The following is a 24,936-nucleotide window of genomic DNA, read 5'->3' as shown; positions in this document are numbered from 1 at the left end:
GCACAACAGGAAACAATTCACATTAAACATTTATTCTGGTTTGCCTACAGAAGCCAATACGTGGTATGCAGCTATGTGTATCGAAATCTGATCAAAATCTATGGGACTTAAACACACCAAAGCTCTGTGATGACTCTGGTCAGAGTTTGGTTACTTCCAAAAGGACAAACAGATATAAATTGCCTTCTCGTGACATGCCCTTACATTCCTTCTCACACTGGAAATGCAAGACTATAGACAGCTCTGTCTCTAGCAAATCACAGGAACAATCATAGTAAGCTAATCCTTATGGATAGCAGTGGAAACATGAAATAGATTCTACTCCCAAACAACAAGAAGGGGATGAAAAAAGAAATCTGCAACTGGAGATTTACTAGCAATTCCATCCATCAAACATGAGACTAAATAGAAGATGTCCATTTCCCCATTAGCTGTGGGTGTTAACAAAGAAGAAAGCTTTTCATGCATCAGTGGACAGAACTCAAAACCCACAAGGAACATGATGGGCAGAGACACATAGTAAGTTGCTGCTTTTGAACACCTTCTTTTGCTATCCTAATAAGCTGTGCTAGAACAAATGATACCAGAAGGATATTAATCAATGACCTTTGGGAAATGTCAAGTACTATGCTACTCAAAACAGAATTGTTGTTCAAGCAGAACATCTCAAATAACCAATGGTGTTGGTTTTTTAAAAATACAATTGTTTAGACAAACCAATTAAACTTAGATGTCAACTAGAGTAAAACTTGGCATTTAATTTTCATGAGCACTGGAAATACCAAATCAAACCTGCTACTTTTTCCATGTATTTCAAGCCCTAATGACCTGAAATGTGCAAGTTCACTTAGAAGAAAGCCTCACTACAGTCAGTGGGGCTTTGTTGTTGTTGTGTGCCTTTAAGTTGTTTCTGACTTATAGCAACCCTAAGGCAACCCTATCATGGAGTTTTCTCTGCAATATTTGTTCAAATAGTGGGTGCCTTCGCCTTCCTCTGAGGCTGAGAGATTGTGACTTGTCCAAAGTTACCCTGTGGGTTTCCATGGCTGAGCAAGATTTTGAACCCTGGTCTCCAGAGTCATGGTCCAATGCTCAAACCAATAGGCAAGGTTGGCTCTCTCAGTGTAGCTTATACCTTACAGTATTCTGTAGTTGGGATTGCACAAAGGCAATTGATTCTGGATTTTACTTGTCTATTTGCTTCCTTGCTTTATTTAGTGATGAAAGGTGAATGACGGGTTGCTTACCTGTAACATTAGTTCTTTGAGTGGTCATCTGTGAATTCACACAATCGAGTATTCCTGTGCCTGCACAGACCATATTCAGAACCTTCTGAAATAGCTAGGCAGATTTTTGATGCAGGAATACCCAACAGTGTGATTCACAGAGACCATGAAGAAGTACAATTTCTCTGGAAAATTAATATATAAAACATGAAGTAGCCTGATAAGAAAAGTAGAAGAGAGCAAATGCATCCAAGAACACAGGCATCCTTAATACTTTTTTTCCCTAATAATGAGTACTGTTTTTAAAATAATTTTTAAAAGATAAAGTACTCCAAAGAAAAGAAAAAATATGCCCCTTAAACAATTATCTCTTATAGCTGTTAATGGATGGCAGAATCTCTAACCTGGCCCTGAGGCCTGGCCAGACTCATGTTCCTAACTCTCTTTACACTGCCTGGGGCTAATTTTTTTGCTCCTCAGTCACCCTCCTCTTTCCGGCACTTTGTCACCATTATAATTTGACTACATTCCTAAATTTGTGACACACTTTCAGCAAAAACACACAGAGACTTCCACCTAGAAATATCTTCCCCATACAAGTTTACAATCAGGAAAAGACAGGCTAGAGAACAAATTTGTAATCTCTGTGATTTACTTCTTATTCTTACCCAAATTCTTCTTTTTCAGGGGGAGTGGGAATGTGTGCGAGTGTGTCTGTGTGTGTGTGTGTGCGTGCGTGGGTCTAATAAAAATAAAATAATTTCTGCTTTACATTTTTAGTTTCATTAGAATGTTTCAGCGCAAGAACTACTTTACAATTTCAATACAATGACCCACAAAGTCAGTAAGATACTATTCATAGTATTTTAAGATATTAAGATACTATATATACATCGTTGTATGCTATTTATTTTATTTGCAAATTTATATCCCACCCTTCAATGAGCTGTCCAAATGGCGTATATGGTCAAGCAACATTTAAAAAAATCACATGGAAGAGATAAAAATCACATTTGAAATGAACACAAATTTAAAAGCCTGGAAAATAGGATCTTTCTTGGGGCACGGAAATGATCTTGAGGTACAGATCAGAAGAACCTCTCTGTGGAAAGTATATATTCCAAAACTCGATGAAGGCCATTTCCCTGGGAACCACTCCCTGCACTTCACCTGTGGAGGAAACCTGGACAGAATCTCTGATTAAGATCCTAGTGTCTAAGCAGGCATATGTGGAGACAGTTAATCTCTGGGTATCTAGGGCTCAATCTATTGAGAGCTTTAAATACTTAAACAAACACTTTGAATTGAACATAGAAATGGACTTGTAACCTGTGCAATTAACAAAGCATAACCAGCATGACGTTGTGGTTTAAGCATTGGACTATGACTCTGGAGACCAGGATTCAAATCCCTACATGGCCACAGAAACCCACTGTGTGGCCTTGGGCAAATCACACTCTCTCAGCCCCAGAGAAAGGCAAAAACAAACCCCCTGTAATCAAATCTTGCCAAGAAAATTCTGTGATAGGGTTGCCTAGTTGTGCTACTGCTGTGTATATTCAAGTTGTTTCCAACTTATGGGAACCCTAAGGCTTGGGTTCATAGGGCTTTCTTCATAACATTTGTTCACTGCCTTCTCCTGAGGCTGAGAAGATATGACTTGCCCAAGGTCACTCAGTGGGTTTCATGGCTGAACAAAGGTAGTCATATTCCAACACTCAAACCACTACACCACACCTCAGGGACACACTAAGTCGGAAACAACTTTAAGATACACAGCAACAACAACAACACATGTAATATGCTCATAGCCACAGTCACAGTCAACAGTCTGGCAACTAGATTAATTGAAATTACCAAGCCATCTTCAGAATGCACCGTTTATATGATTAATTATAACAATTCAATCTGGACATTACCAGGACATTAATATCTGAAGCTAAGCTATTGGTGTCTTGGCAGGGTTGCAGCTGATACACTGATCTAAACTTGTAAAAAGTATGTCATAATAGGGAGTGCATATATAGCAGGTACATCCTGTCCCAAACTGCATTTTTCTCTCCCTATCCTTCCTCTCAGAATAGGTAGGCATGCAAAACTTAGGACTGCCTGCTTCCCCTTCCTTCTTCTGTACAGCCATATGTAAATACTTTTTCATTACTGTTTATCAAAACAAGCCATTTTCATAATCCATGATTTCAAAAACACAGCAAATATATATTTGCCCCCCCCCCTCAATAAATTGTTAAGGACAAAAAAATGGAAGTCAAAGTTTCCAGTCTCAGCCAGACTAGTGGAAAGGGTGGAAGCCAAGACCCGCAGACTCATTGTGGCATATTCCTGTCACGATAAACCTTGATTTATGCCTAACAATAAGAGCTTGAAAAATTACTTTGAGGACCACAACTCAAACAGTAACTTTTTCTAGCTCTAGTCCGTTTTAGCTGTATAGGTTCTGTGCCTGCTAAAACTTTAAGTACAAGATCTGTGTCAGTACCAGTATCTCATGCTCCTTAAAGAGCCACCTGCACATTCCAGCAGTAGAAGCTGGTCTGAACATCACGATCTTATGTTGGCGCTAAACACAAAAACCAAGTCTAAAATTAATAAATCTCCATGTTAACATGATGAAAGAAACAGGACTATACTTGAATCAAATATGACTAGAGCCCTAACTTACCCTGAGGCACCATACTGTCCCTATTAGAAAGAGGAAGAACCCTTTCTTATCTACCATTTATTTATCCTGTCACCCCCAAGTGCTCTCTGCTCTACTAAATTTCAATGGATCTTTAAAATATTTATTTCCCTTCATTTTCCAGAAGTTCATTGTTTAAAGAACACAGTTCAGATGTACAATAACTGGTAGAGAGGGAGACAATGCAGAGCACACAAGCTAAGAATCACAACATTTGTTTTTTATTTTTCTCCTCTCACACTGCAGGTATTTTTGCTATATGATTGTCTCAGCAACTAATATATAAGGAAAAAAGCTCACCCTACTCATCTAGCATATTAAACTCTGGCTTATAATGATGTTCAATTTAGTTAACATCAAGCAACACTATAAACATTCACACTACATGTCTATATTATTTTGGCTCAACATGTATAAATAATCTAACTGACTCAAAGGCCTGTTACAGACTGCCAAAATAAAGCTGCTTCGGGTCTCTTTGGAGGTATGCTATTTAAATGATGCATGGGTCCTAAGAGTCCGGAGGTTGCACCAAAGCCACACTCTATTCCTAAGGACTGCAGTGCAGCTTTGGTGCAGCTTCCTGATTCTTAGGATGCATGCATCATTTAAACAGCATACCTGCAAAGAGACCCGAAGCAGCTTTATTTTGGCAGTCTGTAACAGGCCAAAGAGTTCCAAATCAGAGTTTTAGATATATTACATTGTACTTACTGTACTTATTTAGCCAGAGTCAAATCAGCCCTTTGGAAGACTGACACAGGCCTAAAAGCATCAGAGAAGCAAAATGAGAGAGAATTTCTTTGTACTGTAACAGTACTTGCTTCCCTGTTTCCAAGCCAGTAACAACTCTGGAGACCAGGGTTCGATTTCCAGATAGGCTATGAAACCCACTGCATAACCTTGGGCAAGTCACAAGCTCTCAACCTTTGAGGATGGCAATGGCAAACCTTCTCTGAACAAATCTTGCCAAGAAAACACCACGATAGGGTCTCCAGAAGTCTGAAATGACTTGAAGGCACACAACAACAACAAAACTAGATAATAGGATCATGTTTTCAAAACACCTCTTCAATTACTATTACTCTACAAATATTTACTTTTAAACATGACTTTCTTTTAAAATTATATTCCAGTTTTCATTATTTTAAATGTTTGGCAAAACCCATGGGTACACAAAGGAACATGTGGGCTATACTGTATGTAAGCTAAAAACTTTAAGTCAAACACTCCAGTTACACCATCAAAAAAACAAAGCATATTTCCAAATAAGCACTGTTATGATTAAGATATTTATTTATAAAACTATTTTCTACAGAGCATAAGTTGGTTTCACAAATTAATTGGTTAGTCAACAAATAAACACCTTTCATGCCCTTATAAATAAATTTCACACTGCAGAAATGGCTTCATCCAGTTATTTCCCCACCATGCATGGCCAGTCTCCAGCAAGCAGTGAAATAAACTGCTGCTTCCATCTGAGCTAAGATCTTAGATGCTGATGCAACCTCAAATCTGAGAGAACTTGTGGCAACACGTTTAAAACCTAGCCAAACACAACAGAGGAGTTTTTGCTTGGAAACACCTATGGATCATTGCTAGAATGCAAAGATAATTGTTATCATATAGCAAAAGGACTTGGGTTTGATGCATTTTTTTTACTTCAAATCCTTTTTCAACTTGCTTAGGCTTCCACACATGTAAATTTGTATCTTTTTTGAAGTTTTGAAGTTCCTAATTCTGTACCTATTGACACATGCACCCATATTTTCATCAACGATGGCCTTGTTACCATAATCAGAAGACAGAGCTCCAGAGAAAGACCAAGGCATGTTAGAATTTCTTTTCAGAATGCAACCTTGATAACCAGTCTACAATCCTACAGCTACCCTGATTTATGGGTGATTAACCCCAATGAAATTAATGGAATTTACTTCTACGTTGATATATATATATAGATATGCATTACATGCTAAATTTCACACAGACTGTGTCATAATGTTGGAGATGTGAAAAGGAGAACTCACTTCTACAGGATAGGGGAGTTTATCAGACAAGGGAAACTGGAAGTATAATCCAATGGCAATCTGAACGCAATTAAGGAGTTTAACATTATTGCATGATAGACTACAACACACAATTTTGAGCAATGGGAAATCAGTCTGAATGCAATTATGGGGTTTCATGTTATTGCATGATAGACTACAACACGCAATTTCAGGCAATGACAAGCTATTTTCGGGCAAAGGGAAGTCAGTTCGAACGCAACTCAAATTCATGTAAATTAGCTGAACTAGCAAATTCACGTGAATGCCTTCTAGCCCCACTTCCTTTTCATTCGAGATTAAGAGAAATTCCTCCCATGTAATAAACTTCAGTGTAACACATACCTTTATAACTGAAGCTGAAATATAGGAAGTACTGTTTCAGTACTCAATTTCTTTGTTGTTTACTGTGCATCCCTGAATGGACTCAGAACCTGGGAGTATCAATGTATGTGCTCTTACAGAAAAGTAGTTTTGCTATTCACTTTCTGACAATTCCTGACAATGACATGAACAACTTCCATCAAAGTCTTCAATGTGAAGAAAACAGAGAAAGAGAAAGAAGACTAGTAAAAGTTTACCAGTAACTCTACTAAACACTTACTTTCCTTTTTCCTTAAATGTAGCACTATATGACATGAAAGCACACAACAACAACATGTTGTTGAAATTATTGTCTACTTCTCTCATACTGATATTTTCACCAACGGGAATGGGGGGATTGTTCCTTACTGACTGCCTTTCCCAGGTGCTAGAGTTAGAACAACTACACACGCTACAAAGATTGCTATGTGCACCCTGAAAATTCGTACAGAGGTGAACAAGCAGGCTGCTCACCAGTAACTGGTAAATGGTTCTTCAAGTGGCCATCTGGGAACTCACACAAATGAGTTACTGAGGCTTCCCAGTGCAGCTTTTGGAGTCTTCTAGAGCTGAGAAAGGGGTCATTTTGGCAAGAGCCCCACCACTCCTTCATGCACAAGACCAGCATGGTTCCTGCTCAATTTCCAGCTTTCTACATCTGTTGCAGTCAGGCTGGCGGTGACCAGGAAAGAGACCCTTTTTCTAGTGCCACCTCACCTGTTCAACAGCCTTCCTAATTCAATATACCTGAGCACTCGTGCATATAACCTTTCAGCACTGAAAAGAACTATTTTTACACATTTAGGTAATTTCAGTACATTATTTCACTGCAGCTGTTTGAAAATGTTGGAAATTTAAATAGAATTTTTACCTAAAGATTTTAGCATGTTGGTGTCTTTCACTATCTGTTTGGTTGTTTTGCTATTTACTAAGAAATTTACTTATCTGGGAGATTATTAATTACCTTGAACAATTTGAGAACAGGGAAGATATTTACTAAGCAAATAAAATGTTTAATCGCTGTGGTACACACAGTTGAGAATCCTTACGACTGTAGGTAACAAACTGCCACAGCAAAATTCTTCTTTTCCAAACTATTTAATGTTTGTCTTTCTTGCCTTCTAACCAAGAGATCCTTCCTTCATCAAATCTATTTCCTTCAAGTGATTAAAAGGAGACTTAGCCATAACTCCCTAATTACTTTTTCTTAACACAGCCAAACAAAGAAATCCACATAAGAAATAAAATTAACCCACAAAGTCATTTCTTTATTTGCTTAGCTTGCCTAAAAGCATCTATGCCAGTCATTGCTAGCCAGCAAACAAGTTCTGTATCCCTTTATTACTCCTGCACTTTTTGAGAAGAATAAGGAATAAATTCTTAGGGAAATAGCTTGCACCAAACCTTTTCCATGCAGCGCATAATTTACAGATTTGAACATTTGACAGGTGCATTTTGGAGTAGGCTCCTTTAAAAAGGAGTGCTGTAACCAGAAATAATATAATAAACAATTTTACAATGGATAAAACAGAGTCCAGGTTAACTACCACACTACTGTCATGTCTCCCCAGTGGCAAATACCATTTCAGCCTTCATGAAAGGAGACTACGATCATTTCTGACAACACCAGGAAAAACTAAAGATGTTGTTTTACAAGTTATGAAGGGAGCATTTTCTTCTGAAGGGCAACATATCTTTTCTCTTCCTAACAGAGATTTCACTCTCTCACACACACACGCTATAAGTTACTGTAAGATTAAATACTCCCTCTCTGCTGCTGCAATTTACATTTGGGCAAAGTATATTAACATCAAATAACCAATTCCTACTTCTACAGGTAATCAACCACTCCCTAACTTTTAAAACCAAAATTCAACTCTGCATTTATTAGCTCACACACACAAAATTGCAGCTGTCTGATGATAATAATAAATACAGAATACATTTTGTCTTTCCAATATACTACGTACACCAATACAAATACTACAAATCCCATATTTAACAGTGAGGTGAAATACTGATGTTGGCATTAGGTTTTAAACCTGTTTCTAAGGTTTAAAACATACAAGATGCAGATATGATATCTTTATGAATATATCCTACTTGCAACACAAAAACGTAAATAAAATAAAAGTTCATTCCATCTCACTCTCCTATGCAGTCAAATGGTACAAATGAGAAGTCAAGCAAAAGTTGGTTTCTCAGATATTAAATAAGAAAAACTCAGAGGCCACTAGTGTGTGGCCACAAAAGGGGTAAATATAATTTTATATTATGAGACAGGAGAACTCTAGTATAAAAGCAAAGTATAAAACCCTCAGGTACCTCTTGATGGTTGAACCAAGGATTCAGTCATTATTTTCATCCTTGTAAAGAGAATGCTTGCCCTTGCCTAAGGTCTGCCAGTGTCCAGTTCTCGTAGCTTTCTGAAAACAGTATAAAGCTTATTCAGAATTCCAAAGTCCAAAAAAGCAGGGCTTATGAAGTGCCTTCCTTACTGGTCTTATTCAGTGAAAATGCTTTTTAACTGGGTATTTTCTTAACCTGTGACTTTTTTATGCTTTACAGGGCTCAAATGAATTTATGTGAATTTTGACACACATTTACTTTTTTCACTTCTTTGAATATCAATGAGTAATGTGTAATAAGTGAAAGCATCCAATGCTCAAAGCAATTTGTCTTAACTCATCTTCCAAACTAATTTGTAATATTATAAGCAACTGTAATTCCAATTGGAAAGAATAACCACAACAGCCAAAACAGCATTGCTAAATCCTTGGCTAAACTAGATTCTAAGCTCCTAGTCAAATACACTGTTTGTTTATTTTATATACCACCACTTCACCAAATGGTGCACAAGGCAACTAGCAAGAGCAAATATACAATAACAATCAACACATATGAACAGGTAGGCAAAACATCACTGAAAAAACAACAACATCCAATTGAACAAGTTGCAACATGTACCATGGCTGTTAGGAGTCAGCTTACTCAAAATCACAATAATGGACACTCAGCTAAAATGTACACCACAAGTCAGAAAAAGTATTGCAAAGTCCAAGAAGTTACCAGCATTGATGACAAGCAGTGTCAAGGAAGTTATTAGAGAAAAATGTTTTCCTTCAGAAAATTGTAGCCTTGCTCAAACAAGGAAAGTTTATACAATATAAAAGCAACAGACAATAAGGGATGTCAAACAATAAATTTGCCTATATAAGACCTTCAACAGCAACAAAAACCCTTTAAATTCATCAAAAGTAGGAGACAAGATGAGGGAAGCAGTTGTCCTGAGTAAACTGATAGAAAGTGTTATTAACATTATCAGGCATGTAAAAAAGCAAATTTTTCTGAAGAATAGTCAACATGGTTTCTCAAAAGTAAGTCCTGTCTCATTAAACTTTTAAGGTTCTCTGAGAAAGTCAACAAGCATGCAGACAGATAATTGTGTACCTGAGCTTTCAAAAAGAGCTTTGACAAAGTCCCTCACCAAAGATTCCTGATGAAACTTAGCAGTCATTGATAAGAGTAGATGCCCTCTAACAGACTGGTAATTGGTTAAAAGACCAAAAGCAGAAAGCTAGAATAAACAGTGAGTTCTTACAATGAGAGAACTAAGCAGCAGGGTCACCCAGGGATTTGTACTGGGACTAACACTTTTTCACTTGTTTATAAATGCAACAGTGTAAATCACTTTGGGCTTTTTTTAAGTGAGAAGCAATATAAAAATGTCCTCAATAAATAAATAACAAATTATCTATTATAGAGGCAAGTAGTTAGGCAGCTAAGTTTGCTGACACCAAATTATTTAAACAAAAAGATACAGTAAAGAGATAAAAACATATCTCTGGAAAGTGCAGATCAATATAAGTGTAAAGGGACACAACCTGGGACAAAACTTCTAACTTTTCAAATTTACTGATGTCAGATGGTAGAAACTGATGAGGGAAGAGATACTGGAGTTGTGTTGGATTAACAAAAATGCCAATTTAGTATGTGACTCACAATACCATGCTACTCGTGTATTCTAAAATCCAAGAAAAGAAAACCAATTCCAAAACACCTCTGGTCCCAAGCACTTTGGAAAAGGGATACTCAACATGTATAACAGATAGTTATGAATGCCAACTACAACACTTCTAAACAGGGATAAAATTCTTGGATAATAAGGCTACAAATGGCTTTACATATCAGGCTTTACATACACTATCAGAGGCAGAATGCCTCTCAATGCCAACTGCTAGGGTTTAGAAGCAATTTTAATTAACCTCAGCCATGCCAGCTGTATACATATAGAATTTACATGTTGTATTCTTGTGGGCCTCAATCTAGTGCCTTGACTAATACAGACAGGTTGAGTCTCCCTTATCTGAAATACTTGGGACCAGAAATGTTTTGGATTTTGGATTTTTTCAGAATTTGGAATATTTGAATATATGTAATTCATTTGTGTTTGGTATATACCTTATACACATACTTGTTGTTGTTGTTGTTGCGTGCCTTCAAGTTGTTTACGACTTATGGGAACCCTAAGATGAATCTATCATGGAGTTTTCTTGGTGAAATTTATCCAGAGGAGATTTGCCATTGCCTTGCTGTGAAGCTGAGAGCATGAGACTTGCTCTGACCGAGTGGGGAAACAAACCCTGGTCTCCAGAGTCGTAGTCTTAACACTCAAATCACTGTGCCATGCTGACTCTTATGTAAGGGCATAAGACTATATACACAATTTTATACACAGCATTTGTAATAAGTTGGTACATGAAACAACGTTTGTGTACAATGAACCATCAGAAAGGAAAGGTGTCACTATCTCTGCCACCCATAAACAATTCTGGAATATTTTGGATTTTGGAATTCCGGATAAGGTAAACTCAATCTGTATTTTGACTCAGAAAACAGTTCAATGAGCAAAAGGCATCTGATGGCTAGGTATAAGAGAATACCGACACTACTACCTGACTCCTGTATAATTTGTACTTCCTTGACTCATATGTCTTCTAGTGTAGTTCAATCAAAAAAGTTGTCTTGTTCAAATATCCAATATCCAAAGCTTAGGAACTTCAGACAAATGCAATGCCTTCCAATTACTAAGTCACCAACTCAGACGTAAAGGAATATTTAAAAAGACTGACCTAGAGCCACATCTGAAACATGTTCCAGTCTTGAAGCATGATCACCTCAGGATCCACAGGTTAAGGAACCACTTGGGCACTCTTCAAAATGCTCTTTGTTGTTCTATATACCTCCACTTAACTGTGGCTGGGGAAAATGGTTTTTTCAATGCTGAGTCAACTCTCTTTAATTCAGTCAAGTATCCAGGAACCTCCTCAAGATCAACTTTTATTCCTCAAGTCCAATCTATTGTTCCCTTATTCTAGACCCATCCTGAATCTGACCAAAGTTGTCATCTCTTTCTTCAAAATCTATTAAATTTGAGAACCCAGTGGATTCATCATCCATGGGACTCATGTAGATATATGGTCTGATGGACAGTAACAAGAATTACAGTGTTTGCCTGACTCTTAGCTTATTTCTTATTATCCATCCTACCACTCTCCCATTCTACAAGAGCTCCTACCCCAAATATCCTAAGCCAAAATTACACTTTAATGCACTGTATAACCAAACAGAACTTACTCAGCAAACTTCTGTTCCTGGTGTTGTCTAATCATACTTGAGCTCCATCTTTTGCCTGGGACACCTGCAAAATTCCCTGTTCTGAATATGTGGCCACAAGCTTGGGGTCACTGACCTTTCCTAGGTTCCTCAGAAGCACAGGAAGCTATTCCTATGCAGTGAAAGAGAGAACAGTGTCACTATGCATAAGTTGCTGACTCCAAGCCCAGTGGCAGATTCATTTGATGGAGAAGATGAATGCCTATGACATTGCACTGACATTTCTCAGGGATCTAAGCTAAGCACATCCCTACCTACTTCTTCTTTGCCCTCTCCATCTCTTTACTCTGCTTTAATTTTTCCCTTGAGAATGGTCAAGGTCCACAGAGCAATATTCTAATTCCCCATTACAAATTCTGTTTTTAGACACAGTTTGGTTCCAGGGTCCCTAATGACACCTTAGCCACCTATTTTGTGTTTCACTTCCCCACATACACATTTACATCATTTATTGCATCAAAATCATCTCAGGATATATAGTACCAGCCCTTTTCACCTGTTTTTGGAAAGCTTGTTGCTCAGAGTAATTGGAAAGCTTGGGCAGCAAGTCAAAGTAATTATTACATTTGAGATTTTGACTAAAAACCTGTAGTTCTTAAGGTAGCTTGTGCCCCCTGTGAACTTCAGTTATCTATTACACTGAGGAAGAGAGGTCATGTGTGTTTCCCCTTTTTCAGAATAAAGGTAAATATGCTCGCATTGATATTTCCTTTCCTTTCTCTTTCTAACAAAAATCTCTCTACATTGATCCATTTTGTCTTTGTATGACCTTCCCAGCTTTACTAAAACCCTAAAAACCTATATAGTGTGTAGCTGCCTGAACTCTGCTATTTCCTTAATACACCATCCCTTTTCTTTATTTGGATCATTCCAAGTAATTTCAAACTATAAATGGCATATTGGTTTGAGTGTTGCACTGCAACTCTGGAGACCAGGATTCAATTCCCAGCTCTGCCATGAAACCCACTGGGTGACCCCTGGCAAGTCACATGCTCTCAGGGGAAGGCAATGGCAAACCTCCTCTGAACAAATCTTGCCATCAAAACCCCATGATAGCATTGCCATAAGTAGGAAACAACTTGAAGGCACACAAGAACAACAACTTCCCACTTTCTCTTCTATGAGAAACAGTCTACTGGTCTAATGCAACCAAGCTTCGCAATGCCCTTCACTTTGTATCAGAAGCAAAATAACCACTTTTCTACCACTAATCATGCTATTACACACAGTCAAATATATTTTAAGAACTAGCCACACAACAGGAAAATACTGCTCAACAGTCTCTAAGTAAAATCCATAAATAAGGTTACATCCAGAAATATGTGTGTGTGTGTGTGTGTGTGTGTGTGTGTATGGGGTGTGTGTGTGTGTGTGTGTATATATACATACATATACATATATATATGGGGGGTGTGTGCGCGTGTGTGCATGCGTGCTTCCTCCAAAATCTGTAAATTCCTCCTAGCCGACTGAAATGTCCATTTATTGTTAGTATTTTACTTTGGAAATAAGAGTAAAGGCCCTGCCAGTTACTGCACCTGTTGTGCTCTACACCTGACCCCTTCTGCATCCAGTATAGAGCTTATTCTTAATGAAAAATACAAAAATTCATTTCCTCAGAAAGAAACACAATATAGCTCAGCAAGCAGATCCCAGGTGTTGAAAGGTACAACAATCCGACAGCCCTCACTCCTGCTGATTTCAATGCAACTACTGCGTGAGACCCTTGTACAAGCCGAATTTCCTTTCTGTTTACTACCTCCCACAGCCTTAGGTCTTGATGGGTCTCCTTGGTGTTCTCCCCAGTAGCATTTTTAAAGAGATTAGTAAAAAGGAGATTTTTGGAAAGACTGGTTAAGTTTTAAAGCTACCATCAAAACTGTTCAGGGCCACCCAAATTAACTTTGTTCAATAATTAATTCAAAATAAAGATACAGTACTTGAACCCAGTAACACATGTTCCAAGTTAAATAATGATTTCATGGCTCATGTTTAAGAGGAAATGCTTGGCTATTTTGGAATCAAAATCTTCAGAATTATTTCATAAAACAAGTGTATAAGATCCATGAAGTCCATACTGTGTCCAGGTTCCTGAGACATGATACACTTCCAAATTTTTAAGGACACCAAACATTTTTTTTAAATTAAAAATTGTACTGCATCTGAAAAGCACCAAATGGAGTTGTACAATACACAACCAAGATTCCTCTTCCTAAAAGTCATGTGCTCTGCCAGTAAGTTTATGGCTCTTCCTCACATGCTTCCACAAACTACCATTTTTCATGGTCACTGCCCCATACTTAACTCGCTGGATATGTTAACCACACAGGTGCTATACAGTAACTTTTACCATCTAGTTGAAACAATTTTTGTAAGGAGGTGTCAAAGGAAGCAAGGCAGGGATAAAATTCCCCTCCCTTGCATGGCCAGATACTACAAACTACTCATTTCCCACCTTATCACAAATGTAGTGATTCATGCATGGGAATGTGCAACATCATCAACAACAACTGCACATATTACTGTGCTTATTTCACTGCAGCTGTTTCCTGGACATATACATAGTAAGCAAACCAGGAGCCCAACTAATTGTGCAAACGTACATCTAAGCTAGAATCCTACTGGACACTACATTCGTGTAAAAAAAAAGGAACAGTTGCTAAAGCAGTTGTGCTTACTGAGAGGCTTCATAAGTGTTATCATTCTTTCACACTTTTCTCTTGGTGTGTGGGAGATATCTGAGCATTGGGCAATGGATAAGTTCTTGCCGTGGCATCCACTGAATAAAACACTGTATAATATTCAGTACAATGGCACCAACGTATATTTGAGACACATTAAAAGTGTTTAGGACCTAAATATGTTCTTATAATATTAGTGTTGTATTGACTCCATCTATTATAAAATTTGAGTGGTTTTTAAACATCATTTTGATGATGTCACGGATGTATGTTGTTAATTGCTGTCAGATTGGTGTTGACCCAATGAGAACATGATATTATGAAGGGCCCTAAGTCTTACAAACGCAGGGCCATGGCTTCCTTCATTTAGTCTATCCATCTGTAATGCAGTCTTCTTCTTTCCCTACTACTCTTTCACCTTACCAAGTATTATCATATTTTCTAGTGAGTCATGTGATGACATGATAGATCCAAAATACAACAGCCTCAGTTTAGTAGTTTTGGCTTCTAGGGAGAGTTCAGGCTTGATTTGCTCTTGGGGACATTTGTTTATTTTTCTTTTGGCACTTTATGGTTATTTCAAATGAGTTCTCTTCCTAACAGCTTTTCTCACTGTTCAGCTTTCACACCCATACAAAGAAATCAAAAATACTATGTTGTTGTGTGCCTACAAGTCATTTTTTTACTTATGGCAACACTAAAGCAAACCTATCATAGGGTTTTCTTGGAAGAAACAACCCAGGCTGGCATGGCTTTAACTGCCATGGCTCAATGCTATCGAATTCTGGGATTTGTAGGTTTGTAAGACGTTTAGCCTTCACTGTCTGAGACCTCTGGTGCCACAACAAACTTAAAATCCCAGAGTTCCACAGCACTGAACCCCTGAACAGAAGGCTGAAACTGGAGGACAGGGCCAAGTAGGAGCTAAAAACGCTCACAGGAATGTAAATGCATGCTTCTTAGTCAAAGCCACAGTCAAATGGCAGACATGATCATTTAAAAGCTAAAAAACCATCATAGAGCTAGAAATAGACTTTCTCCTGGGCAGAAGGCTGGCATGGAGGACAGGACCATATACAAAAAACCTAATAAAGATATTAATCCCTGCTTCTTAGTCTTGCTCCAAACGGGGGGCCTTTGGGAATCCCTCCTGGACGGAGGGCTGGAGTGGAGCATGTGTCCCGGAAAGGGAGGGCCTCTGCTTACCCCAGGGCTCCCCAAACTGAGCCCTTCAAGAGCTTTTGGGCCTCAGCTCCCAGAAGCCTCAGCCGTGTTGGCCAATACCTGGCATTCTGGGAGCTGGAGCCCAAAATCCCTGAAAGAGCGGGGTTTGGGGGCCACTGCTTCCTCGATGGGGCTTCTTAGCCACCCTTCCTCCAAAGGGAGGACATTTGGGAACTCCTCCTGGACAGAAGGATAGGAATGGAGGACGTGGCCTGGAAAAGGAGGGCCTCTGGTCCCCTGATGGCAGCAGGCAGGGCGCCTCTCAGCCCTCCCACGCCCTGATCCTTGCCTCCCGAAGGCCGGAGCCCCTCTCCCTCCTCCTGCTGCGGGTGTGACGACCGAGGGGCAGGCAGGCGTGGAGTGGCGTGAGCCCCAGCCAGGGCCGCCCCTTCAGCCTAGGCCTCGGATCCCCGCCCTTTCCCAGCCGCCCTGGCCGGGCCTGAGCGCTTACAGGTCGGCGCCGAGCGCGCTGAAGCCTGCGTTGAGGCAGGAGCGGGCGAGGCGTCGCCACAGGGCGTCCCGGGCGGTGAAGCGGCAAAGGCGGCGGCAGGTCTGGCCCAGGCGGCCCAAGGCCCGCGCGTCCAAGTAGGAGCAGATCAGCAGCAGCAGCTCCTCCGGGAGGCGCCACAAGGGGCAGCGGGCCTCGCGCCCCGGACGAGGAGGAGGAGGAGGGCTCCCCGGGCGACCCATGCAGCCAGGCAGGCAGGGACGGCGGCGGCGACCAGGCCTCTCGGCCCCGTAGGCCGCCCCTTCTGAGGCGGCCCTGGCTCGCTCCCTGCCTCCCGCCTGGCCTTGCCTGGCCGCCGGTCACATGGGCGCGTCCCGCCCTCGGCGATAGAAGGGCCTCAGGGAAGGCCTCCCTCCTCCGCCCCACAAAATGGCGGCCCTGAGTCAACTAGATTACAAACACTCCCTCGAAAATGTCAATCCATGCTTCTTGGTCAGGCTCAGAATGGAGGACATTGTGGAACCCCTCCTGGAGAGAAGGAAGGCTGAAAGGGAGGGCATCCATGGCCAAGTGGAAAGTTAAAAACACACTCCTCTCAATGTATAGCCATGCTTCTTAGGCTCAGGATGGAAGACGTTGTGGGATTTCTTCTGGACAGAAGGCTGAAATGGCAGACATGACCAAGTAGAAGATAAAAACACTCATATAAATGTAAATCCATGCTTCTTAGTCAGGCCCAGAATGGAGGACATTGTGGAACCACTCCTGGAGAGAAGGCTGAAATGGAGGACGTAACCAAATAGAAAGCTAAAAACAACAAAGGAGGACGAGGCTCCGCAAAATGGCGGACATGACCAAACAGAAAGATAAAAACACTCGTATAAATGTAAATCTGTGCTTCTTGGCCAGGCTCAGAATGGAGGACATTGTGGAATTCTTCTTGGAGAGAAGGCTGAAAGGGAGGACTGACCAAATAGAAAGTTAAAAGCAGTTATGTAAATATAAATCTATGGTTCTTTGTCAGGCTCAGAATGGAAGACATTCTGGAATTCCTTCTGGACAGAAGGCTGAAATGGCAGACATGACCAAGTAGAAAGTTAAAAACATCCTAGAAATGTAAATCCATGCATCTTAATCATGCTCAAAATGGAGGAAATTGTGGAATTCCTCCTGAAGAAAAGGATGAAATGGAGGACATGACCAAATAGAAAGCCAGAAACAACAAAGGAGGACAAGGCACCGCCAAATCTTTCCTGAATGGCAGGGGGTTGGACTGGATGGCCCTTGCGGTCTCTTCCAACTCTTCTATGATTCTATGAAAATGGTGGACGCAACCAAATAAACAGCTAAAAACACTCATGTATATGCAAATCCTTCCTTCTTAGTCATCCTCAGAGTGGAAGACATTGTGGAATTCCTCCTGGAGAGAAGGCTGAAATGGAGGACATGAACATAGAAAATGCTAAAAACACTCCTAGAAATATAAATCCATGCTTCTTAGTCATGCTCAGAGTGGAAGACATTTTGTAATTCCTCTTGGGCAGTAGGTTAAAATGGAGGACACGACCAATAAAAAGCTAAAAACCACAAAGGAGGACAAGACAACATGAAATGGAGAAGAATTGAGAAAAATGGCAGACTTGACCAAATAAAAGCTAAAACACTCATAGTGAATTGGTGCTTTTTAGTTGTGTTCCAAATATTTGGAATTGGACATTTTGGAATTCCTCCTGGACAGAAGGCTGGAATGGAGGACATGACCAAATAAAAGCTAAAAACGCTGATAGGAATGCAAATCCATGTTTCTTAATCATGCTCAAAATGGAGGACATTGTGGATTTCTTCCTGTACAGAAGAGTGAAATGGAAAAGGAGGGTCTCTGGTCACCCTGTATAACGCAGAGTACAATAACATCCGAAATCCACAAAACAGTGATGCCTTTTAATGGGGCCAGCCTGTGGTGATCAGAGGTTTTAACCATAAAGGAGGAGAAGGCACTCTGAAGATGTAGGAGATTCTAGAAAAATAGTGGACATGACCAAATAAAAGCTAAAAATGTTGGAATTCCTCCTGGACAGAAGGCTGAAATGTAGGGCATGTCCTGGGAAAGGAGGCCCCTTGGTCACCCTGTATAGAGCAAAGTGCAATAACATCCAAGATCCACAAAACAATGGTACCTTTAATGTGGCCAACCTAGGGTGACCACAAAGAAGGATAAGGCATTGTGAAATGTAGGAGATTCAAGAAAAATGGCAGACATGACCAAATAAAAGCTAAAAATACTCATTTTAATGTAAATGCATGCTTCATAGTCATGCTCAAAATGGAGGACATTGTGGAATTCCTTCTGGACAGAAGAGTGAAATGGGTGCTGTCTCCTAGGAAAGTTACTTTTGTACTTCTTAGTCATGTTAAAAATGAAGGACATTTTGGAATTCCTCCCAGACAGAAGGCTGAAATGTAGGGCAGGTTCTGGAAAAGGAAGATCTCTGGTCACCCTGCTCTGACTGAATTTTGGATGAGAAGCAGCTTCCTTTGCCATGGTGGAGGCCTGACTGTCTCTGTCAGTCTCTTGGTAGACCTCCCTTTTTTCTTTTTGGAAATACAATAGCATCAAGATTGTATACAATAGCACCAAGAGATGCCTGCCCTTAGGGGCCAAGTGGTAGCAAAGTAGGCTTAGGCTGTATCCGCACTGCAGAAATAACAGTTTGACACTTTTAACTGTCATGACTCAGTTCTATGGAATTCTGGGTACTGTAGTTTTGTGAGACCTTTAGCTTTCCCTTTTAATGAGCTCTACAATTCCCAGGATTCCATAGGATGAAGGCATGGAAATTAAATCCACCTGGATTATTTCTGCAGTGCAGATGCAGACTGAGAAAGGTAGTATTTTACCTCATTAGGTAGCCTTTTCCCACTCTTAAGCTGGCCTGTGCCCAAACCTATCCACCTACAGTATGAGGATCATAATACATTGACATTTTCAGAGCAGTCCTTAATTTCAATTAATGTACAGTTGGCTTTTCACGTTTGCAAATTTGACTTTTTGTAAATTTGATTATTTGCAGATTTGATTGATATATTCTCTCTGCGAATCTCTAGGTCCTCTGCCAGAAGTTGACCACAGAGTTGTGCTGGAGGATCTGGAAGATGTAGCAAAAGTAGTCGAGGGATACAATGCAAAATCTGACCAAATAATATCAATAAGACTTCAGGGAAAACTGTCAATATAACCATAATCCAAGACTATGCTCCCAACTACAGAGACAGAAAAAGAAAAAAGTGAAAGATTCAGTGCTGGAATCCAGGAGGAAACTGACCTCTCCCAAAACAGGACGTCTTGTTAATCATATGTGATTGGAATGCAAAAGTAGGAAACAGAGAAAAATAAAAGATTGTTAAAAAAATTAGCCTAGGATCAAGAAATGAAGCAGGAGAGTCACTGATTGAGGCAAAGAGTTTGTTCATCACAAACACATTCTTCAAGCCACCCAAGAGGCCCCTGTATTAGACATCACCTGATGGCCAATATAGAAATCAAATAGACTGCACAATTGAAAGCAGAAGGTGAGTCTGCCTGGGCACTAAGTTCATCAGGAGGGGCCCTTCTGCCAGTCCCATCACCACTTTAGGCACCACCAAAGATCATCACTCCATGAGTGGCAACCCAAATTTCTGCAAGGGAAAATAATAGTCTTTGAAATTGAGACATTTGAAATAAGGCACAGAATTTTATATTCTCTGAAATAAAAGACCTATTATTTATTGTTTTCTCTGGTATTCCAGAACAAGACAGATTACCTCACAATTTAAATTTGTCATCTTGCCTTATAGGGATATATCATAGAATCGTAGAGTTGGAAGAGACCACAAGGACCATCCAGTCCAACCCCCTGCCATGCAGGAACTTTTAAGGAGCTTCCTTTAACTCATATTTATCAATGCTGCATGTGAGTGAGGCCAGTCCTCAGAGTAGGCCAAAACAGTAAATCAGCTCCAGTTTCCAGTTCAGTATATTTATTCAAGAACCAAGCCAATACAAATTTATAAATAGTCTGCTGCTTTTGAGATATTTGCTTACTAAACCTTACCAGGAACCTGAAACGATTATCAAAATCTCAAGAATAATGTACTGATGCAGCAAATCACCATGGAGTTTCCTGTTAACTAGAGAAAGAAATACATTGATCCAGCAATATTGTGATGATTTAAATATTAGGAAAAAATGTGAAATATTCTTGAAACAGGAGTTCCATGAAATGAAATATTGAATTCATAGGCAAGCAAGATGTATTATAAACTGATTGTCTGAAAAAGAACTAGAAGAAGAGAGTTTTTAAAAAATGTGGTTCAGGTTTTCAGAATTCAAAAAATAATAATAATAACTTTTGAAATAAGCACCATGCTGCTTGGGAGATGCTATAGATTGTACTCCCAAAAAGACTTGTCTAAGCTCCAAAACTGACTAGTCAGTAGACTGAAAAGATTTAATCCTTTATCCTCCAAGCAATTTCTGCATGTACCTATTTAACTCAAAAGCTGAATAATGGTTTGGGCGAAGGGAGAAAGTCAGTCTGGAATGCATAGAGATGCAGGCTTTGGTATCTATAGTTCCCTGGTGGTGCCCTTTATTCAAAAGGCATGAAGGCAGGGAGGGGGCTGACCACAGCTGTGAAGGTGTATTTGTAAAGAAGAGGGGGTGTCTTGTTCTCCTTTTAAAAGATTTGTTCCCTCAAATTAGCAACATTGCTAGAATTATGGGTACTATTTTACACAGTTGTGATTCACAATGTGATTAAGTTTGGCCAATGTAGCTATTGTTCACAATTCTGTTACAAGAATGTATGCATCACAAACATTTTGGCTACATAGGAATCGCCATGTGGAGCATGAATTTGCTACTAGTATATATTGCAGATTGTCAATATAGGGTAAAACAGCTTGGTTCACCTAGCACTAGATATAACAGGTCTATCAGTAACTTATGGTGTAAGAAATTAATTCTAAGTTATGAATCATCAACTTTTCTAAACTGAACTGGATACAACTAATTTTAAACTAGGCTCACAAGTAATGCTGTATTATAGATGATCTTGCTTTCCCACAGCCACCAACAGTAGTTAGCATAGTAATTTCCTGCTCTAAGCCTTATTTTGCAGCTGGTGTGGGGACCCTGGACTTTACTAGTGTTGCTGGATTACAACAACCTAGCTAATTCTGAGGGATGATAGGAGTTTCAGATCTGGAGGATCATGTATTCCCCACCCCATCTTACTGAAAACTGCTGTGACATTAATTGAATCCCTATGTTGTTTGACTGCAGCACATATAGTTTATAGGAAGATTTGTTAGAGGGTTCTTGGTATAGTTGGACAGTCTAGATGTTCTTTGTATCCCTTGCATTTTTGCAGAAATGCAGTGGCTGAATAAATATTTGAGGCTAAAGAGCACCTAAAGTGGGCCTTTGATATCCACTGGGAGTTGGTTCCAGGACCATCTGTGGATACGGAAATCAATGGATGTTCAAGTCCCATTAAATACAATGGCACAGAAATGGTGCCCCTTATATAAAATGGCAAAATCAAGGTTTGCTTTTTGGAATGAATATATATATTTCAAACCGTGGATGGTTGAATCTGCAGATAAAGAATCTGTGGTTATGGAGAGCTGACTGTACTATTAAACTCTTAATATATGCCACCATTGCCCCACCAACCTAGCGAGCTAGCGTTGAACTTAGGCCAAATGTAGCTTACAATTATTATTAAAATATTAATGAAGTATTCACCAAGATGAGGTGCTTATCTTTTCCCGTTAAAATACTGGCTACCACAGTGTGAAGACAGTTGAGAAGTATAAAAATATGGCTCTGTAACCTGACAAATAGAGCACCCAGTGATTTCTGTAGGAAAGAAAAGGGGCTGCAGTCAGCTACAGGTGGCAATCAGTTATGTGTTCCAGTTATCCATAGGTATTCCCTTGTAACTTGCAACTAGTCCCAAAATATTGTGATCTTAACTTTGGTAAACATTTCCTCTGTACAAACAAGTTGCCCTTTTAGCATATCAGCCCTTTTTATCATAGAATCATAGAATCATAGAATCGTAGAGTTGGAAGAGACCACTAGGGCCATCCAGTCCAACCCCCTGCAATGCAGGAAATCCAATTCAAAGCATCCCTGACAGATGGCCATCCAGCCTCTGTTTAAAGACCTCCAAGGAAGGAGACTCTATCACCTTCCGAGGGAGTGCATTCCACTGTCGAACAGCCCTTACTGTCAGGAAGTTCCTCCTAATGTTGAGGTGGAATCTCTTTTCCTGTAGCTTGCATCCATTGTTCCGGGTCCTGTTCTCTGGAGCAGCAGAAAACAAGCTTGCTCCCTCTTCAATATGACATCCTTTCAAATATTTAAACAGGGCTATCATATCACCTCTTAACCTTCTTTTCTCCAGGCTAAACATCCCCAGCTCCCTAAGTCGTTCCTCATAGGGCATGGTTTCCAGACCCTTCACCATTTTTGTCGCCCTCCTTTGGACACGCTCCAGTTTCTCAATGTCCTTTCTGAATTGTGGTGCCCAGAACTGGACACAATATTCTAGGTGGGGCCTGACCAGAGCAGAATACAGTGGCACTATTACTTCTCTTGATCTAGACACTATACTTCTATTGATGCAGCCTAAAATTGCATTGGCCTTTTTAGCTGCCGCATCACACTGTTCACTCATATTCAACTGTGGTCTACTGTGTTGACCCTCTAGTTGTATTCCAGTGCTCTGCTTGTCCTTATTCTAAGTCTTCGGTATCCATGGCTAAGCCGGCCTTCTTTTCCTAACCATAGAACTAAAACAGTTTCAAAGGTAGAAAAACACATTTTACTGTACTTCCACCCTGATAGTCTTCCTGATTGCAAGTCTGCAAACTTCTCTTACAGAAGTAATATGAGTTATTGGCTTTTATAAAATAAACATACTGTTTTGTAATGGAGAAGGGACCTATGAAAATGTTGCAGTGTCTACACTTTAATGTTTGTTATAGGTCCCTTCTGTAAGCAGTCTTCCAGAAGGGACCTATAAGTACTCCTGTAAGATTCCTATTTTACATGCCTTCCCCCAGAATACCATACGAATAACCAATTCATTTCTTCTGCACCACTGTTTCCACAGATTTTTTCTTTTCTTTTCAAAACTGGCACTGAAGAGTGCAGGACCTGCTCATTGACTCTTCTCAGCCATCCAAGTTAAGCATGGGAAGGGTGGGGTGTTTTTAAAATCTTTTTGTACTGAAGTTCTTCCATCTGAGGGGAAGTTTAGAGGTGTGTTTTAAAGGGGTTTTCATTTCTGCAAAACTTAAATTCCTCTGAAGATTTTTTTGGGGTGGTGGTGGTGGTTTCCCCTGGATGTTGTCTTCTAGAGTTCTTGTACTTCTGCAAATCGTAGATTTCCCTTGAGCATGCTAATACCTCCCTCTTGTTTGTCAGGGTTATACTATAGAAATAGGCATTTACATTTAACACAGGGTTTTTAAAATGCAAATGGCATCAGCAGGAGTGAGGGAGCTGATATTTAATTGGATCAGACCATGTGTGGTGGTGGGATTTAACCCTTCCCTCCTCTGATGTAGTAGTCCTGCTCTGGAGCTAGAATGTACACCAGCATGAAATTCTATCCCCTTCCCAGGGGCAAGGGGGGGGGACACATCTTCAGAAAACTATTTCTTTATTGCATGAGAAGATAGGGGTTAAACACCCACCCCACACCTTCTCTTTGACCCTGTTTCATATTGGTGAAAGAGCTTGGTCTTCATCAAGACACACTCTGAGAAACTGAGGCAACTAGGAGCTCCCCCTACTGATACAATCTGTTCCTGCTATTGCAGGGAAGAAGTTTCTCAGGATACTCAGCCTACTACACCTCATTCAACCAGTTTTGTAAAGTATAATAGGACCTGGCATGGCACACACTTAACTCTTCTCCCAATCCCCCTCCCCCAATCCTATTTTTCTACCTTCTCTGTCACAGTCTGTTTTTGGAATGGTAACAGTGGTTCAAAACACACTGCAGAAGTAATGCAGTTTGAGACTGCTTTAACTGCCCTGGCTCAATGCTAGGGTATTCTGGGAACTGTAGTTTTGTGAGACATTTAGCGTTCTCTGTCAGAGAGCTCTGGTGCCACAATAAACTACAATGCCCAGTATTCCCTAGCACTGAGCCATGACAGTTAAAGTGTCTCAAACTGCATTATTTCTGCAGTGTGTTTTTGACCAACGTGATATTTGCTTCTCTTATTTCAGGAACTGCCTCTATCCAAAATAGTATGCTTCTTAAACTTTTGAGAGTTATGGACCACTTTGAGAATTTGATGAAAGTTATTAACTGCGTCAAGAAAAATGTGCCAAAGTACACATATATATATATATATATATATATGCATTTGATTTGTTTTATTGCATTGGAAATTTATTTCCTTCAGATTGGCTTGCAGTGAACCTTTCAGAAAGGCTAAAGTTTTAACCTAAAATCTATGAGAGGGAAAATTCAAAATATCAGGAAGGAAACTAAAGAACATTTTTTGC

The 24,936-nt window shown here is 39.9% G+C and overlaps 1 protein-coding gene across 3 annotated transcripts in view; it reads right to left on the bottom strand.

Annotated features, from left to right (window-relative positions):
* Positions 1 to 16,722, bottom strand: part of FBXW4 (F-box and WD repeat domain containing 4) — a 93,810-nt gene extending 77,088 nt beyond the window's left edge. The window contains exons 1-2 of one of the 3 annotated variants that reach the window (XM_089509717.1): positions 16,365 to 16,379; positions 11,970 to 12,120 (exon numbers count right to left, since the gene is read on the bottom strand). In XM_089509717.1, the coding sequence (XP_089365843.1) occupies positions 11,970 to 12,004 (35 nt within the window). In that variant the 5' untranslated portion in view covers positions 12,005 to 12,120; positions 16,365 to 16,379. Of the gene's footprint in view, positions 1 to 11,969; positions 12,121 to 16,364 lie in introns of all 3 variants that reach the window. The other 2 variants (XM_089509716.1, XM_089509715.1) reach the window with 2 other exon arrangements.
* Positions 16,723 to 24,936: the final 8,214 nt, after the last annotated feature.

This window comes from Sceloporus occidentalis, unplaced genomic scaffold, assembly GCF_023333645.1.
Source record: "Sceloporus occidentalis isolate IW3139 unplaced genomic scaffold, rSceOcc1.0.p SCAF_2, whole genome shotgun sequence".
Classification (NCBI taxonomy): domain Eukaryota; kingdom Metazoa; phylum Chordata; class Lepidosauria; order Squamata; family Phrynosomatidae; genus Sceloporus; species Sceloporus occidentalis.
The sequence above is the reverse complement of the archived record's forward strand: the minus strand, read 5'-3'. Positions and strand labels throughout refer to the sequence as shown.